The 19,245-nt window shown below is 52.3% G+C and overlaps 1 protein-coding gene across 3 annotated transcripts in view; it reads left to right on the forward strand.

Annotated features, from left to right (window-relative positions):
* Window positions 1–19,245, forward strand: part of SPAG5 (sperm associated antigen 5) — a 320,831-nt gene that overhangs the window by 15,876 nt on the left and 285,710 nt on the right. For all 3 annotated transcript variants that reach the window (XM_075335260.1, XM_075335262.1, XM_075335261.1), the window contains exon 3: window positions 6,258–7,732. In XM_075335260.1, the coding sequence (XP_075191375.1) occupies window positions 6,258–7,732 (1,475 nt within the window). The remainder of the gene's footprint in view (window positions 1–6,257; window positions 7,733–19,245) is intronic.

Consider the following 19,245-nt stretch of genomic DNA (forward strand, 5'->3'; position numbering starts at 1 on the left):
TGACTTTGTGTATTGGGAACTACCGCGCCGGACGCTCCGGGAGCGGCGGCGCGGCTGGGACTTGTAGTTCGCCGGGGACTGGGCGCCGACCGCGCTTTTACGGCGGCGGCGCTTATAAATCCAGTCCCCGGCTTCTGCGGCCTAGTGCCGCTTCGTTCCCGCCCCCTCCCTGTCACTCAGGGAAGGGGACAGGCGCTGAGCAATCAGCAGCGCCGAGGGCTGGAGCCTTATTTACATGCTCCAGCCCTCTCACTGCACACTGTCGGACGCCGGATTCCCGCTCTGATTTGGGGCCCGCCCACGGCCCGCCCCTCCTCACACGAGCTGGGGAAGACGCCGGCAGCCATTACTGCAGTACGAGCTCGACAGACGGGCGCAGACGGCAACCAGGCAGGACTATGGCGACCATACACCCGCTTATAGGCGGGCGGTAAGCGGCACACATAGTGCTGACCCCAATATATACTGCAGTGTGTACATGTGTATTTTAACTGCATAGGTCGCTATATGCCCGCTTGGAGAGCGACACATCAGCAGCAGGAAAGCAGGTGTGCTAAGGCACAGGCTTTCTATGCTGCTTGTATTGCACGTACTGAATTGTTCATTTGTATTTATGCTGGTATGCTATACATTGCACTGTACAGTCGCTAGTTTTAGCTATATTCTCCTGGAATGGCTAGACTACAGCAGCAGAAAACCAAGGGTGCTGGGGCACAGGTTTTTTTTCTATGCTGCTTGTATTGCATGGGCTGCAGTGTGCATTTGTACTTGTGCTTGTATGCTATGCATCGCACTGTATGGTCACTCTTCTGGGCTATATTCCCCTAGATGACTAGTCTACAGCAGCAGAAGAGCAGGGGTGCCAGGGCATAGGCTTCTATGCTGCTTGTATTGCTTGTGCTGCAGTGTTCATTTGTACTTTATGCTTGTATGCTATACATTGCACTGTACGGTCACCATTCTTGGCTATATACTTCTAGATGGCTAGTCGGCAGCGGCAAAAAAGCAACACAGATTTTCAGTGCTGTTTTTACTACATGGGATGCTTTTCATGACACCGTCCCATTGTGTGCATGCTCCCCTGTAGCACTTCGTCTGCCGGGATCTCTAGCACTTCGTCTGCCGGGGTCTCTACTAGTCGTGGCCAAAGAAACCACCTGTCAACCCTGTCCAAGGACAGGGACGGAGTTGCAGTTTCGACAGATATATTGTCATAAGATAGAGACTTGCAGTCCAGACAGGCCATGGGCAATCTTCCTGACCAACCTCATTTGGAACGGGGGGTCCCAGGAGGACTCTCTGTATGATAAGGCAGCTCTCCAGGACTTTGATCCTGACATCGCTCTCAATCCGGATTCACCGGATGGTAACGCCATACGGAATGATCCTATAGCGTCCATCAATGGAAGGTTGGATCTTTCTCCCTCAGCTCCCCCAGTGGAGGAGTCAGCTTCACAGCAGGAGAAGTCCCTTTTCAGTATCTCAAACGGATATGGAGTATTTTTCTGGCCACGCTGACTTCAGAGAAGCAGTCCAGAAACACCACGCTTACCAGATAAGCGTTTTCTCCAAACGTTTTTTAAAGATACGCGTTATCCCTTTTCCCCTGACGTGGTCAAGCGCTGGACCCAGGGTCAAAAGGTGGATTCTCCAATCTCCAGGCTTGCGTCTAGAGACATAGTTGCACTGGAGATGGGGCTTCACTTAAAGTTGCCATTCACAGACAGATGGACTCTGGTTGAAATCTGTCTAGGAGGCTATCGGCGTGTCGGTTGCTCCGGCATTCACAGCCGTATAGGCAACCTAACCTGTTCAGCTGTTCTTGCGCAGCTGGCCTTGAGCACATGTACATCTGTACCGCAGAGGCGTCCGTAACCCCGCAATGTCTGCACTGCGACTTACCCTATTAAAGCTGTCCTAAAAGTACAGTCGAGGTTTCGGTCCTTCCCAAGCTCGGGCAGGTCCCAATTGTCCTCGTGCAAAAGGGCTACAAAACCTCAGACGGGCGCAGATTCCGGCCGGGCTCAATCACGCCCAAGGAAGGCAGCCGGAGGAACCGCTACCAAGGCGGTCTCCTCATGACTCTCAGCTCTCTCTCTCTCTCTCCGCATCCGCGGTTGATGGCAGACTTCCCCGCCTTTGGCGACATTTAGCTGCCACAGGTCACAGACCGGTGGGTGACGGACATTGTGCTCACGTGCACAGGACAGTGTTCTGTTCTCGTCCTCCGACTCCATTATTCAGAACGGCCCCACCTCCCCACCGAGCAGATGCCCTGCTGCAGGCGGTGGACGCTCTAAGAGCAGAAGGAGTGGTGATCCCTGTCCCCCCTCAGGAACGAGGGCGAGGGTTTGTACTCCAATCTCTTTGTGACTCCAAAACAGGACGGCTCCTTCCGTCCTGTTCTGGACCTAAAACTGCTCAACAATCATGTGCACGCCAGGCGGTTCCGGATGGAATCCCTCCGATCCGTCATTACCTCAATGTCTCGAGGAGACTTCCTTGCCTCAACAGACATCAAAGATGCCTATCTCCACGTGCCAATTGCTACGGAGCACCAACGTTTTTCTACGTTTTGTGATAGGAGACGACCATCTTCAGTTCGTAGCTCTGCCATTCGGTCTGGCGACAACCCCACGGGTGTTCACCAAGATCATGGCAGCAGTGGTAGCAGTCTTGCACTCTCAGGGACACTCGGTGATCCCTTACTTGGACGATCTACTCGTCAAGGCACCCTCCCTCGAGGCATGCCAACGCAGCCTGAATGTTACGCTGGAGACTCTCCAGACTTTCGGGTGGATCATCAATTTGGCAAGGTCAAATCTGTCTCCGACTCAATCACTAACGTATCTCGGCATGGAGTTTCACACTCTATCAGCGATAGTGAAGCTTCCGCTGAACAAGCAGCGTTCACTGCAGACAGAGGTGCAGTCTCTCCTTCAAGGCCAGTCGCACCCCTTAAGGCGCCTCATGCACTTCCTAGGGAAGATGGTGGCAGCCATGGAGGCAGTTCCCTTTGCGCAGTTTCATCTGCGCCAACTTCAATGGGACATTCTCCGCCAATGGGACGGGCAGTCAACCTCCCTGGACAGGAAAGTCTCCTTTTCCCAGACGGCCAAGGACTCTCTGCAATGGTGGCGTATTTCCACCTCATTGTCACAGTGAAGATCCTTCCTACCCCCATCCTGGGCAGTAGTCACGACAGATACGAGTCTGTCAGGGTGGGGAGCAGTTTGTCTCCGCCACAGGGCTCAGGGGACGTGGACTCAGCAGGAGTCCACCCTTCAGATCAATGTTCTGGAAATCAGGGCAGGGTATCTTGCCCTACTAGCTTTCCAGCAGTGGCTAGAAAGAGCGCAGATCCGACTCCAGTCGGACAACTCCACAGTGGTGGCATACATCAACCACCAAGGAGAGACGCGCAGTCGGCAAGCCTTCCAGGAAGTCCGGCGAATCCTCATGTGGGTGGAGGACACCGCATCCACCATATCCGCAGTTCACATCCCGGGCGTAGAAAACTGGGAAGCAGACTTCCTCAGTCGCCAGGGTATGGACGCAGGGGAATGGTCCCTTCACCCGGACGTGTTTCAGGAAATCTGTCGCCGCTGGGGGGTGCCGGACGTCGACCTAATGGCGTCTCGGCACAACAACAAGGTCCCGGCATTTATGGCACGATCGCGCGATCACAGAGCTCTGGCGGCAGACGCCTTAGTGCAAGATTGGTCGCAGTTCCGGCTCCCATATGTGTCTCCACCTCTGGCAATCTTGCCCAGAGTACTGCGCAAAAATCAGATCCGATTGCAGCCGCGTCATACTCGTCGCCCCAGACTGGCCGAGGAGATCGTGGTACCCGGATCTGTGGCATCTCACGGTCGGCCGACCGTGGTCACTACCAGGCCGGCCAGACTTACTGTCCCAAGGGCCGTTTTTCCATCGGAATTCTGCGGCCCTGAACCTGACTGTGTGGCCATTGAGTCCTGGATCCTAGCGTCTTCAGGATTATCCCAAGGGGTCGTTGCCAACATGAAACAGGCTAGGAAGTCCACCTCTGCTAAGATCTACCACAGAACGTGGAAGATTTTCTTAACCTGGTGCTCGGCTCAGGGAGGGTCTCCCTGGCCATTTGCATTGCCTACTTTTCTTTCCTTCCTGCAATCGGGGTTAGAAAAGGGCTTGTCGCTCGGCTCCCTTAAGGGGCAAGTCTCGGCACTATCCGTGTTTTTTTTTTCGGAAGCGTCTAGCACGTCTTTCTAAGGTGCGCACGTTTCTACAGGGGGTCTGTCATATCGTACCCCCGTACAAGCGGCCGTTAGATCCATGGGATCTCAACAGTGTACTAGTTGCTCTCCAGAAGCCGCCTTTCGAGCCTCTGAAGGAAGTTTCCTTTTCTCGCCTGTCACAGAAGGTGGCGTTTCTCGTTGCGATCACATCGCTTCGGCGAGTGTCTGAGCTGGTAGCTCTGTCATCCAAGGCTCCCTTCCTGGTGTTCCACCAGGACAAGGTAGTGCTGCGCACCATTCCGGAGTTTCTCCCTAAGGTCGTATCTTCATTTCATCTTAATCAGGATATATCCTTGCTTTCCTTTTGTCCTCATCCGGTTCACCGGTATGGAAAGGACTTACGTTTGTTAGATCTGGTGAGAGCACTCAGAATCTACTTTTCCCGCACGGCGCCCATGCGCCGTTCCGATGCATTTGTTTTTTTGTCCTTGTCGCTGGTCCGCGCAAGGGGTTGCAGGCTTCTAAAGCCACCCTGGCTCGATGGATCAAAGAACCAATTCTAGAGGCCTACCGTTCTGCGGGGCTTCCGGTTCCTTCAGGGCTAAAAGCCCACTCACCCAGAGCCGTGGGTGCGTCCTGGGCATTACGACACCAGGCTTCGGCTCAACAAGTGTGCCAGGCAGCTACCTGGTCCAGTCTGCACACTTTCACCAAGCATTATCAGGTGCATACCTATGCTTCGGCGGACGCCAGCTTAGGTAGAAGAGTCCTGCAGGCGGCAGTGACACCCCCGTAGGGGAGGGCTGTTTTGCAGCTCTAACATGCGGTATTTCTTTACCCACCCAGGGACAGCTTTTGGACGTCCCAATCGTCTGGGTCTCCCAATAGAGCGCTGAAGAAGAAGGGAATTTTGTTACTTACCGTAAATTCCTTTTCTTCTAGCTCTTATTGGGAGACCCAGCACCCGCCCTGTTGTCCTTCGGGATTTTTTTGTTGTTTGCGGGTACACATGTTGTTCATGTTGAACGGTTTTTCAGTTCTCCGATGTTACTCGGAGTTAATTTGTTTAAACCAGTTATTGGCTTTCCTCCTTCTTGCTTTGGCACTAAAACTGGAGAACCCGTGATACCACGGGGGGGTATAGCCAGAAGGGGAGGGGCCTAGCACTTTTTAGTGTAGTGCTTTGTGTGGCCTCCGGAGGCAGTAGCTATACCCCAATCGTCTGGGTCTCCCAATAAGAGCTAGAAGAAAAGGAATTTACGGTAAGTAACAAAATTCCCTTCTTTCCCTTATGAGCTGTGGCCACCATCAGTGAGCCCTTATATACAGTATTCCAGAATACTGTATATAAGAGCCCAGGCCGCTCTGTAAATTGTTAGAAACATCTTTATAATACTCACCTAGGGGGCGGTCCAGCCCGATGGGTGTCCCTGCTCTTGGTCCTGCGCCTCCTCCATCTTATCCGATCGCCGTCTTCCTTCTTCAGAGGCCCGTGTGGGTGACGTGCCCTACGTCCTCCACACAGGCCAGCATTATGGTCCTGTACAGGCGCACTTTGATCTGACCTCCTGAGGGCTGAACAAAGTATTGTGATGCGCAAATAAAGGTCAAAAACCGCATACGCACTATAATACTTGGATCTGCCCTCATCAGTGCAGATCAAAGTGTGCCTGCGCAGGACCACAATGCCAGCCTGTGCGGAGGACATAGGTTGCGTCATACACACAGGCCTCAAGACGGAGGACGGCGATAGGACAAGATGGAGGAAGAGCCGGATCGAAAGCAGCGACATCCATCAGAGCGGACCGCCCCCCCTAGGTGAGTATTATAAAGATGTTTTTTATGATATACAGAGCGACCTGGGCTCTTATATACAGTATTCTAGAATGCTGTATATAAGGGCTCACTGATGGAGGCCACAGCTCCTAAGGGAAAATCCTGGTGACATTTAAGTAAAATATCTTATGTAAAATAAAATACAAACTATTTTATAACTTTTTAGTTACTTGAAGATTTTGTACCTCTTCTCTTCTATAGGAGTCTACAAGAGTCTGCGTTTGCACACCAGTCAGTGTTTGGATTGACCCTTGTCAGAACGATAGTTTGACAGAAAGTTCAGGAACGGAGTTCTCGGAGATCGCATTGTCAATAGGAGTTTCGCCCTCCTTGCTTATTGGTTCTGAAAACTCTGATCACTTGGATCAATCATGTGATATTGTATTACCGCATCCTAATGAGTCATTGGGCAGCTGGACAGCTTTTGGTGACCATGAAGAAAACCTCACTCAGCCAGTATATGAAATTGCTGATGGCTCTTACATAGAGTGTGATAAATTCGTTATCTTACCTTCTGCGACTAACGTACCTTCAAAATTACACACCAATCCTACTCTGGAAGATGGTGCATCCCAAATGGTGACCTATATGTCTAAAGGTCCAGTTAGTCATGAAACACAAGGGGTCCTAACACAGCAAAGGTCTAAACCTAATACAGAACATGATGATGTATTATTAGAAAATCTTGACTTAGAAAATGTTGTAGCAAATGTTTTATCTCCTAGCGCTTCGCACACTGGTAAACCTGACCTAGTCCGTCCTTCCATGGTAAGTGATAGTCAGTCAGAAGATCTGCTCACAGATGAGATTGCTGGAGATCAGTTCACGTCCGAGCCACATGTTGTCACATCGGAAAATGACACCAATGAAATAGAGCCTTGTCTTGATGCGGCACCAGAGGAAGTCTCAGTAACAGATGTGCTCTCCGAAGTAACGGAAATCATAGAAAATTGGAACTTATCTACAACATGTAATGAAGATTGCTTACAAAACGAGCTGGCTGATGATGATGATGTCAAGGTTGAGGGTTGTCCAGCGGTGGAAATATTGTCTACAATTCCACCAGTGATGAATGACCTTAGATGCGACCCTCTGGTCAGTGGCCGTTCAGAGCGGTGTCTTTCTGATACTTTTCCTATAGAGGGCTCTCTATTTACAGAAGTGGAATTCCAAGATCCAGAACTGTCTTTATATAAAGTGGAGCTTTATACACCCGAGATCCGGGACAACAAATGTTGTACACCTATAGAAGGGATTACCACAGATTATGTGTTGACTGAAAAGGATTCCACTCTGTTAGCAGATGCTAAATGGTTTTCTCCAATTTTGGTCATGAATGAGGCACATCAGTCCGACCCTAACCCTGATCAAGGAAATGTAGTGGAGTGCACTCTGTTATCTGAGAGCTGTCCCACTCCAAGAATACCCAATTCTTTAAGAATTCGTGATATCCCATTGTTTGGCAAAGCAATCCTTCAAAATCTTACTCCAAGGATGTTTGCCTCCCCTAATGATGCTGGGACGGCCATGACTCCGGTATCAACCACCGAGGGAGTGACGTGGACTACACCTATAATGCTTCTGAACAAAAGCATGAACACTTCCGGGGACTTAATGCTGAAGGAGAACAAAAGTGCAAAGGATAATTCTTCTGAGACGGATTCAGTTCTATGGAAGTAAGTTTTGTGCTTTTTGTAGACACTGTTGTTTTTAAAGGGAACCTGTCTGGTGCAATAAGCACCCAGAACCACGAGCAGTTCTGGGTGCATATTGCTAATCCCTACTTTACTGTCCCTGAATCTGGTAGCATAGATAAAGGGATCTTTAGAAAAAGTATTTCTAAAAATCATTCATAATATGCTAATCAGCGCAGCGACTAGTCACAGGGGTGTTAGTTCCTGTGCTCATTCCGCCCTCTTAGCATGGTAGCACGCCCAGAGACTATTCAATGCCCATTGCCTAACCTCATCAGCCGTGATGCGCGTACCTGTGTCTGCTGTCACCGCTGATCAGAATGCCCTGCACTTTTGGTCATGCGCTGTATGAAGCCGGGTGTACGAGCCCCAGCTTCAGAGAGGTCTAGTGCGAATGGCCGGAAGTGTCAGGACTTCTGATAAATAATGACAACGGACACAGGTACGTGCGTCACTGCTGATGACACTGGGTATTGAATAGCATGTTAGAATGCCCCTGTGGGTGTGCTACCATGCTAAGAGGGTGGAATGACCGCAGGAACTAACACCGTTTCGACTAGTCCCTGCGCTCATTAGCATACCATAAAGGATCTTTAGAAATACTTTTCTTCAGCGCTCTATTGGGAGACCCAGACGATTGGGGTATAGCTACTGCCCTCCGGAGGCCACACAAAGCACTACACTAAAAAGTGCAAGGCCCCTCCCCTTCTGGCTATACCCCCCCGTGGTATCACGGGTTCTCCAGTTTTCAAGCTTTGTGCGAAGGAGGTCAGACATCCATGCTTAGCTCCACAGATTTTAGTCAGCAGTAGCTGCTGACTATTTCGGATGGAAGAAAAGAGGGCCCATATAGGGCCCCCAGCATGCTCCCTTCTCACCCGTTGATGGTGTTGTAAGGTTGAGGTACCTATTGCTGGTACGGAGGCTGGAGCCCACATGCTGCTTTCCTTCCACATCCCCCTGGGGGGCTCTGAGGAAGTGGGATCCTGCCGGCCTCAAAGCTCTGACGCCGGGCTCCATCCACAGACCCATTTGAACCTGCTGGATACGGAGCTGGAGTACCGTTCAGGGACATGGCCCTGCACCATTACAGGTACTCTGTGTCCCCGGTCACACGGACACAGCACACTCCAGACTTGCTGGGTGTGCTAGTGCGCCGGGGACAGTAATGGGTTACAGTCACTGCAGCTTTGCTGAGTGACTTTGTGTTTTGGGAACTACCGCGCCGGACGCTCCGGGAGCGGCGGCGCGGCTGGGACTTGTAGTTCGCCGGGGACTGGGCGCCGACCGCGCTTTTACGGCGGCGGCGCTTATAAATCCAGTCCCCGGCTTCTGCGGCCTAGTGCCGCTTCGTTCCCGCCCCCTCCCTGTCACTCAGGGAAGGGGACAGGCGCTGAGCAATCAGCAGCGCCGAGGGCTGGAGCCTTATTTACATGCTCCAGCCCTCTCACTGCACACTGTCGGACGCCGGATTCCCGCTCTGCCTTGGGGCACGCCCACGGCCCGCCCCTCCTCACACGAGCTGGGGAAGAAGCCGGCAGCCATTACTGCAGTCCGAGCTCGGACTTTCGGCAACCAGGCAGGACGGTGGCGACCATACACCCGCTTATAGGCGGGCGGTAAGCGGCACACATAGTGCTGACCACACATATATATACTGCAGTGTGTACATGTGTTGTTTTTAACTGCATAGGTCGCTATATGCCCGCTTGGGGAGCGACACATCAGCAGCAGGAAAGCAGGTGTGCTAAGGCACAGGCTTTCTAGGCTGCTTGTATTGCACGACTGAGGTGTTCATTTGTGTTTATGCTTATATGCTATACATTGCACTGTACAGTCGCTAGTCTTAGCTATATTCTCCTGGAATGGCTAGACTACAGCAGCAGAAAACCAAGGGTGCTGGGGCACAGGTTTTTTTCTATGCTGCTTGTATTGCATGGGCTGCAGTGTGCATTTGTACTTGTGCTTGTATGCTATACATTGCACTGTATGGTCACTCTTCTGGGCTATATTCTCCTGGATGACCAGTCTACAGCAGCAGAAGAGCTGGGGTGCCAGGGCACAGGCTTCTATGCTGCTTGTATTGCATGTGCTGCAGTGTTCTTTTGTACTTGTGCTTGTATGCTATACATTGCACTGTAGGGTCACTCTTCTGGGCTATATTCCCCTAGATGACTAGTATACAGCAGCAGAAGAGCAGGGGTGCCAGGGCACAGGCTTCTATGCTGCTTGTATTGCTTGTGCTGCAGTGGTTATTCGTACTTTATGCCTGTATGCTATACATTGCACTATACGGTCACCAATCTTGGCTATATACTTCTAGATAGCTAGTCGGCAGCGGCAAAAAAGCAACACAGATTTTCAGTGCTGTTTTTACTACATGGGATGCTGTTCATGACACCGTCCCATTGTGTGCCTGCTCCCCTGTAGCACGTCGTCTGCCGGGGTCTCTAGCACTTCGTCTGCCGGGGTCTCTACTAGTCGTGGCCAAAGAAACCACCTGTCAACCCTGTCCATGGACAGGGACGGAGTAGTCATAATATAGAGACTTGCAGTCCAGACAGGCCATGGGCAATCTACTTGACCAAAAGGCAGCTCTTCAGGGCGTTGATCCTGACATCGCTCTCAATCCGGATACACCGGGTGGTAACGCCATACGGAATGATCCTATACCGCCCATCAATGGAAGGTTGGATCTTTCTCCCTCAGCTCCCCCAGTGGAGATAGGAGACGAACAGGAGAAGTCCTTTTTCAGTATCTCACACAGATATGGAGTATTTTTCTGGCCACGCTGACTTCAGAGAAGCAGTCCAGGAACACCACGCTTACCAGATAAGCGTCTTCTCCAAACGTTTTTTAGGATACACGTTATCCCGTTTCCCCTGACGTGGTCAGCGCTGGACCCAGGGTCCAAAGGTGGATTCTCCAATCTCCAGGCTTGCATCTAGAGCCATAGTTGCACTGGAGATGGGGCTTCACTTAAAGATGCCTTTCACAGACAGATGGACTCTGGTTGAAATCTGTCTAGGAAGCTATCGGCGTGTCGGTTGCTCCGGCATCCACAGCCGTATAGGCAACCTAACCTTTTCAGCTGTTCTTGCGCAGCTGGCCTTGAGCACAGGGACATCTGTACCGCAGAGGCGTCCGTAACCCCGCAATGTCTGCACTGCGACTTACCCTGTTTATACTGTCCTAAAAGTACAGTCGAGGTTTCGGTCCTTCCCAAGCTCCGGCAGGTCCCAATTGTCCTCGTGCAAAAGGGCTACAAAGCCTCAGACGGGCTCAGATACCGGCCGGGCTCAATCACGCCCAGGGAAGGCAGTCGGAGGAACCGCTACCAAGGCGGCCTCCTCAGGACTCTCAGCTCTCTCTCTCTCTCTCCGCATCCGAGGTTGATGGCAGACTCCCCCGCCTTTGGCGACGTTTAGCTGCCACAGGTCACAGACCGGTGGGTGACGGACATTGTGCTCACGTGCACAGGACAGTGTTCTGTTCTCGTCCTCCGACTCCATTCTTCAGAACGGCCCCACCCCCCACCGGGCAGATGCCCTGCTGCAGGCGGTGGACGCTCTATGAGCAGAAGGAGTGGTGATCCCTGTCCCCCCTCAGGAACGAGGGCGAGGGTTTGTACTACAATCTCTTTGTGGCTCCAAAAAAGGACGGTTCCTTCCGTCCTGTTCTGGTCCTGAAACTGCTCAACGAGCATGCGAACGCCAGGCGGTTCCGTATGGGATCCCTCCGATCCGTCATTGCCTCAATGTCTCGAGGAGACTTCCTTGCCTCAACAGACATCAAAGATGACTATCTCCACGTGCCAATTGCTACGGAACACCAACGTTTTCTACGTTTTGTGATAGGAGACGAACATCTTCAGTTCGTAGCTCTGCCATTCAGTCTGGCGACAGCCCCACGGGTGTTCACCAAGGTCATGGCAGCAGTGGTAGCAGTCTTGCACTCTCAGGGACACCCGGTGATCCCGTACTTGGACGATCTACTCGTCAAAGCACCCTCCCTCGAGGCATGCCAACGCAGCCTGAATGTTAAGCTGGAGACTCTCCAGACTTTCGGGTGGATCATCAATTTGGCAAGGTCAAATCTGTCTCCGACTCAATCACTAACGTATCTCGGCATGGAGTTTCATACTCTATCAGCAATAGTGAAGCTTCCGCTGAACAAGCAGCGTTCACTGCAGACAGAGGTGCAGTCTCTCCTTCAAGGCCAGTCGCACCCCTTAAGGCGCCTCATACACTTCCTAAGGAAGATGGTGGCAGCCATCGAGGCAGTTCCCTTTGCGCATTTTCATCTGCGCCAACTGCAATGGGACATTCTCCGCCAATGGAACGGGCAGTCAACCTCCCTGGACAGGAAAGTCTCCCTTTCCCAGACGGCCGAGGACTATCTGCAATAGTGGCTTATTCCCACCTCATAGTGGTCACGACAGATACGAGTCTGTCAGGGTGGGGAGCAGTTTGTCTCCGCCACATGGCTCAGGGGACGTGGACTCAGCAGGAGTCCACCCTTCAGATCAATGTTCTGGAAATCGGGGCAGGGTATCTTACCCTACTAGCTTTCCAGAAGTGGCTAGAAAGAGAGCAGATCCGAATCCAGTCGGACATCTCCACAGCGGTGGCATACATCAACCACCAAGAAGGGACGCGCAGTCAGCAAGCCTTCCAGGAAGTCCGGCGAATCCTCACGTGGGTGGAGGACACAGCATCCACCATATCCGCAGTTCACATCCCGGGCGTAGAAAACTGGGAAGCAGACTTCCTCAGTCGCCAGGGTATGGACGCGGGGGAATGGTCCCTTCACCCGGACGTGTTTCAGGAAATCTGTTGCCGCTGGGGGGTGCCGGACGTCGACCTAATGGCGTCTCGGCACACCAACAAGGTCCCGGCATTTATGGCACGATCGCGCGATCACAGAGCTCTGGCGGCAGACGCCTTAGTGCAAGATTGGTCGCAGTTCCGGCTCACATATGTGTTTCCACCTCTGGCACTCTTGCCCAGAGTACTGCGCAAAAATCAGATCCGATTGCAGCCGCGTCATACTCGTCGCCCCGGACTGGCCGAGGAGATCGTGGTATCCGGATCTGTGGCATCTCACGGTCGGTCGACCGTGGTCACTGCCAGACCGACCAGACTTACTGTCCCAAGGGCCGTTTTTCCATCAGAATTCTGCGGCCCTGAACCTGACTGTGTGGCCATTGAGTCCTGGATCCTAGCGTCCGCAGGATTATCTCAAGGAGTCGTAGCCACAATGAGACAAGCTAGGAAGTCAACGTCTGCTAAGATCTACCACAGAACGTGGAAGATTTTCTTATCCTGGTGCTCTGCTCAGGGAGTGTCTCCCTGGCCATTTGCATTGCCCACCTTTCTTTCCTTCCTGCAATCGGGGTTGGAAAAGGGCTTGTCGCTCAGCTCCCTTAAAGGGCAAGTCTCGGCACTATCCGTGTTTTTTCAGAAGCGTCTAGCACGTCTTCCTAAGGTGCGCACGTTCCTGCAGGGGTTCTGTCATATTGTGCCCCCGTACAGGCGGCCGTTAGATCCATGGGATCTGAACAGGGTACTAGTTGCTCTCCAGAAGCCGCCTTTCGAGCCTCTGAAGGAAGTTTCCTTTTCTCGCCTGTCACAGAAAGTGGCGTTTCTTGTTGCGATCACATCGCTTCGGCGAGTGTCGGAGCTGGCAGCTCTGTCATCCAAGGCTCCCTTCCTGGGGTTCCACCAGGACAAGGTAGTGCTGCGCCCCATTCCGGAGTTTCTCCCTAAGGTCGTATCCTCGTTTCATCTTAATCAGGATATATCCTTGCCTTCCTTTTGTCCTCATCCGGTTCACCGGTATGAAAAGGACTTACGTTTGCTAGATCTGGTGAGAGCACTCAGAATCTACATTTCCCGCACGGCGCCCATGCGCCGTTCCGATGCACTTTTTGTCCTTGTCGCTGGTCCGCGCAAGGGGTTGCAGGCTTCTAAAGCCACCCTGGCTCGATGGATCAGAGATCCAATTCTAGAGGCCTACCGTTCTGCGGGGCTTCCGGTTCCTTCAGGGTTAAAAGCCCACTCAACCAGAGCCGTGGGTGCGTCCTGGGCATTACGACACCAGGCTTCGGCTCAACAAGTGTGCCAGGCAGCTACCTGGTCGAGTCTGCACACTTTCACCAAGCATTATCAGGTGCATACCTATGCTTCGGCGGATGCCAGCTTAGGTAGAAGAGTCCTGCAGGCGGCAGTGACACCCCCGTAGGGGAGGGCTGTTTTGCAGCTCTAACATGAGGTATTTCTTTACCCACCCAGGGACAGCTTTTGGACGTCCCAATCGTCTGGGTCTCCCAATAGAGCGCTGAAGAAGAAGGGAATTTTGTTACTTACCGTAAATTCCTTTTCTTCTAGCTCTTATTGGGAGACCCAGCACCCGCCCTGTTGTCCTTCGGGATTGTTTTGTTGTTTGCGGGTACACATGTTGTTCATGTTGAACGGTTTTTCAGTTCTCCGACGTTATTCGGAGTTAATTTGTTTAAACCAGTTATTGGCTTCCTCCTTCTTGCTTTGGCACTAAAACTGGAGAACCCGTGATACCACGGGGGGGTATAGCCAGAAGGGGAGGGGCCTTGCACTTTTTAGTGTAGTGCTTTGTGTGGCCTCCGGAGGGCAGTAGCTATACCCCAATCGTCTGGGTCTCCCAATAAGAGCTAGAAGAAAAGGAATTTACGGTAAGTAACAAAATTCCCTTCTTTATAAAGATCTCTTTTATGTATACTACTACTACTACTACTACATACGGGGACTTTTAGGAACGGATTTGCAATATGCACCCAGAACTGCTTATGGTTCTGGGTGCATATTGCACCTGACAGGTTCACTTTAAGAAACTGCATAAATCAAAAGTATGCGCAAATGTAAGAAAAAAAGAAAAAAAAAACTTAAAGAAATATATGCTTATTTCTCTATATATATCCTAAGTTCTATGTAAAGGATTGTTAAAAATCCACATTTAACTTTTAGGATCGCTACTTCCAATAGGTGGCGCTGCGCTAGAGTTTGTCTCCAGTCCTGGAGAGAAAATTTGAATATTTCTCTATGAACCATTTGTCCCCTTCTGAACACATTTACCCTGGAAAACAACACATTTTCTTGCTCAAAACAAGACAGTCTGATAGCTTGCTGGTGTGTCAGATTTATAGCTTCCTGTGAAAGGGTGTGGAGGAGGGAAAAGCCAAGATCGGCACAGACATTCATAAGGAGATCGTTCCGCAGCTTTCTAGTAAGGGTGCGCTCATGCGAGCGTTGAAATCGGACGAGTGCAATGCGAGCAAATCTCACATTGCACTCTGACCAATGTTAGTGAATGAGGGAGAGCAGTTGGTCAGCTTTTCTCGCATCCAGATTCTGCAGCAGTAGCAACATGCTGCGATTTTCTGCGAGAGCCGTATCTCTCGCACCCATTCAAGTGTATAGGTGTGAGAGATACATCTGACTGCACTCAGATGCTATCCCAGTGCAGTGCGATATACGCACAAGATGACAATGAAGGAGATGGGGGGGGGAGTTGGATTAACCCCCTCCCTCTCATCCGCAGCGCCCGCACTCAGCTTCACAGCTGCGACCAGATTGCAAGATCCGGTCAGTCACATGATATTCGGCTCACGCTCGCAGCAGAGCCTGAGCCGGGGGTCATTAGCATATCACATCCGCTCTGAGTCCATCCTAAGGGCTCATGCGCACGTTGCATAATTGCATGCATTTACGCTGCGTATTGCACTGCAGCGTAAATGCATGCGTCCTGCATCCCCTGCACAATCTATGAAGATTGTGCATGAGACGTGCGCACATTGCTTTTATGAACGCAGCGATTTGGGTGCTAAAATTAAGCCAAATCCGTGCGCCAGAGCGCATGATATCTGCTTTTTCTACAAAAACTGCATCCATTACGCAGTGTTTCTGCAGCGATTTGAAGCGTACATGTGCTGTCAAATCGCTGCAGAATATTCAGCAGTTACATGCGCATGAGCCCTAAGACTTTAGCTAACCTCGGTGTTGGACTCGCAGCTGCACAGCTCAGTAGGACTGTGTAATGTCCTCTACACCGCAGCCACACCTGTGTGCTCCATAGAGAAAGGACAGCAGGATTCCTGCATGTATTTGTGTGCAGTGTATGGGAGACCTTGTGGTAAGATGTTTACCACCTAACGCAGAGACAATTGAAGATTAGAGATGGGGCCTGCAAAATAGGAAACTGGCCAAATATGCCGAACACCAGTTAAGAATTGGTTGCAAATAGTGTTATTCCTCATATTCACACATGGGCTTATTTTGAAGTTTTATCTGCAATGACAGGTACACTTCTCGCCTTAAAACCCCCATTTTTTTTCCCCGTTTAAAATTAATCCCTTCACGCAGCGGCCAATTTTTTTTTTTGTTTTCCACCCCTTTTTCCCAGATTATTTATATATATATATATATATATATATATATATATATTGCCTTATTCTGTCTGTCGTGCTCCAAAATTGTGTCACGGTGACAGTGTCACCGTGACATGTCCTTACGGTGACACAAAGCTGATTGGCCGCTGGGTTCGCCATGGCCCCGCCCCCCCACACGGATTGGCCTCTCGCCCCGGCTGCGCCCCCACACGGTTTGGCCAGCCGCTCGCCCAGGCTCTGCCCCCCCCCACAGATTGGCCTCTCGCCCCGGCACCCTGCAGGCATTGGCAACTCGCCCACGCCACGCCCCGCCCCCCTCACGCAATAGACGTTAGCTCTCGCCCCCCCCCCCGCATTGCCCGAACTGACACGGTCACGGAGCCACGAATCCCAGGTGAGTACTGTACTCCCCCCCCCCCCCCCCCCCTCCCCCCCTTTCCCCCCTCCCCAACGGGAGCCCACATCAGCGTACGCCGCTGCCGTATGCTGGTGTGGGCTCCCGTGCGAGCGGGGGACGTGTTGCGCTGGTAACCATGCTTGCATAGTTACCAGTAAATCACGGTCCTGCAGCGGCGCGACTTCCACACGCACAAACATAACAGCACACACACACGCATACACACACACATCAGATCGCACTCACTCTCACACACACCTCACACACACCTCACACACACCTCACACACACCTCACACACACCTCACACACACCTCGCATCCACATACTCACAGCATCCGGCGATATCGCTTGCTTCTCGGCCTCGATACTGTGCTGTTGTGATCTTCCAGGACCTGACGGAGGATCACATGGCCAGAGGCATGTGGTATGTCCGGATGTTGTGAGTATCAGCGCGTATGTGCGATATCGTCAGTGTCTGTGAGTGGGTGCGATCGGGTGTGTGTGAGTGGATGCGATCGGGTGTGTGTGAGTGGATGCGATCGGGTGTGTGTGAGTGGATGCGATCGGGTGTGTGTGAGTGGATGCGATCGGGTGTGTGTGAGTGGATGCGAGGGGCTGAGGCTGGGGACAGAGAGGGGCTGAGGCTGGGGACAGAGAGGGGCTGAGGCTGGGGACAGAGAGGGGCTGAGGCTGGGGACAGAGAGGGGCTGAGGCTGGGGACAGAGAGGGGCTGAGGCTGGGGACAGAGAGGGGCTGAGGCTGGGGACAGAGAGGGGCTGAGGCTGGGGACAGAGAGGGGCTGAGGCTGGGGACAGAGAGGGGCTGAGGCTGGGGACAGAGAGGGGCTGAGGCTGGGGACAGAGAGGGGCTGAGGCTGGGGACAGAGAGGGGCTGAGGCTGGGGACAGAGAGGGGCTGAGGCTGGGGACAGAGAGGGGCTGAGGCTGGGGACAGAGAGGGGCTGAGGCTGGGGACAGAGAGGGGCTGAGGCTGGGGACAGAGAGGGGCTGAGGCTGGGGACAGAGAGGGGCTGAGGCTGGGGACAGAGAGGGGCTGAGGCTGGGGACAGAGAGGGGCTGAGGCTGGGGACAGAGAGGGGCTGAGGCTGGGGACAGAGAGGGGCTGAGGCTGGGGACAGAGAGGGGCTGAGGCTGCGGGTAGAGAGGGGCTGAGGCTGCGGGTAGAGAGGCTGATGCTGGTGCAGCATGGGGGATGGATTACAATGGGGGGGTGCGCAGCATGGCGGATGGAGCACGTTTGGGAGTGCGCAGCATGGCGGATGGAGCACGTTTGGGAGTGCGCAGCATGGCGGATGGAGCACGTTTGGGAGTGCGCAGCATGGCGGATGGAGCACGTTTTGGGAGTGCGCAGCATGGCGGATGGAGCACGTTTGGGAGTGCGCAGCATGGCGGATGGAGCACGTTTGGGAGTGCGCAGCATGGCGGATGGAGCACGTTTTGGGAGTGCGCAGCATGGCGGATGGAGCACGTTTTGGGAGTGCGCAGCAAGGCGGATGGAGCACGTTTTGGGAGTGCGCAGCATGGCGGATGGAGCACGTTTTGGGAGTGCGCAGCATGGCGGATGGAGCACGTTTTGGGAGTGCGCAGCATGGCGGATGGTGCACGTTTTGGGAGTGCGCAGCATGGCGGATGGTGCACGTTTTGGGAGTGCGCAGCATGGCGGATGGTGCACGTTTTGGGAGTGCGCAGCATGGCGGATGGTGCACGTTTTGGGAGTGCGCAGCATGGCGGATGGTGCACGTTTTGGGAGTGCGCAGCATGGCGGATGGAGCACGATGGGGAGTGCGCTGCATGGGGGATGGAGCACGATGGGAAGTGCACAACACACCACACACACACACACACACACACACACACACTGGGAACCACAAACAACTGCCCTACACAGACACCTACACACACAGACAACGCTGCACACACACAACACCCAACACACAAACACCGCGGCACACACAAATATACGCACATACCGCACAATACACACATTGCACAAAACATACCTCCCCCCAAAACACACCACACACACACAAACCGCGCAACACACAACGCTACAGACACACAGCGCTCCACAAACAACGCAACACACATACAACACCGCTCTCACCCCCGTCACACCCAGACAACACCCAGAACACGTACAGCGCCTACACAAACACTTGGTAACTACACACAACATATATATATATATATATATATATATATATATATATATATAACAAAAATCATACATGAACTACACAATACGTAAATTCTAGAATACCCGATGCGTAGAATCGGGCCACCTTCTAGTAATATAATATATATATATGGACTTGCTACTTTTTAATGACACCATTCATTTGACACATAGTGAACTTTAAAATGAGGAAACCATTCAAAATAAGGAGAAATTGTAAACCCCCTCCGCCCACTAATTCTGACATATTATTTTGAGAATTGTTTTTATGGCGTACAATTTCTGTTAAAAAAATGACCTGGCAATAAGATTCTCTTTAGAAGTATGATTACGGCTATACCAAATATGTCCATTTTCTTCTATTATTTTAGGGGTGGGAAAAAAAAATCAGAAGTCTTCAAACCCCCCCCTCCCGCCCCCCCCCCCCCCCCCCCCCCCACACAAAAATTTGGGGGTTTGTCACCATTTTCCAAGACCCG

This window comes from Anomaloglossus baeobatrachus, chromosome 2 (assembly GCF_048569485.1).
Source record: "Anomaloglossus baeobatrachus isolate aAnoBae1 chromosome 2, aAnoBae1.hap1, whole genome shotgun sequence".
Taxonomy (NCBI): Eukaryota; Metazoa; Chordata; class Amphibia; order Anura; family Aromobatidae; genus Anomaloglossus; species Anomaloglossus baeobatrachus.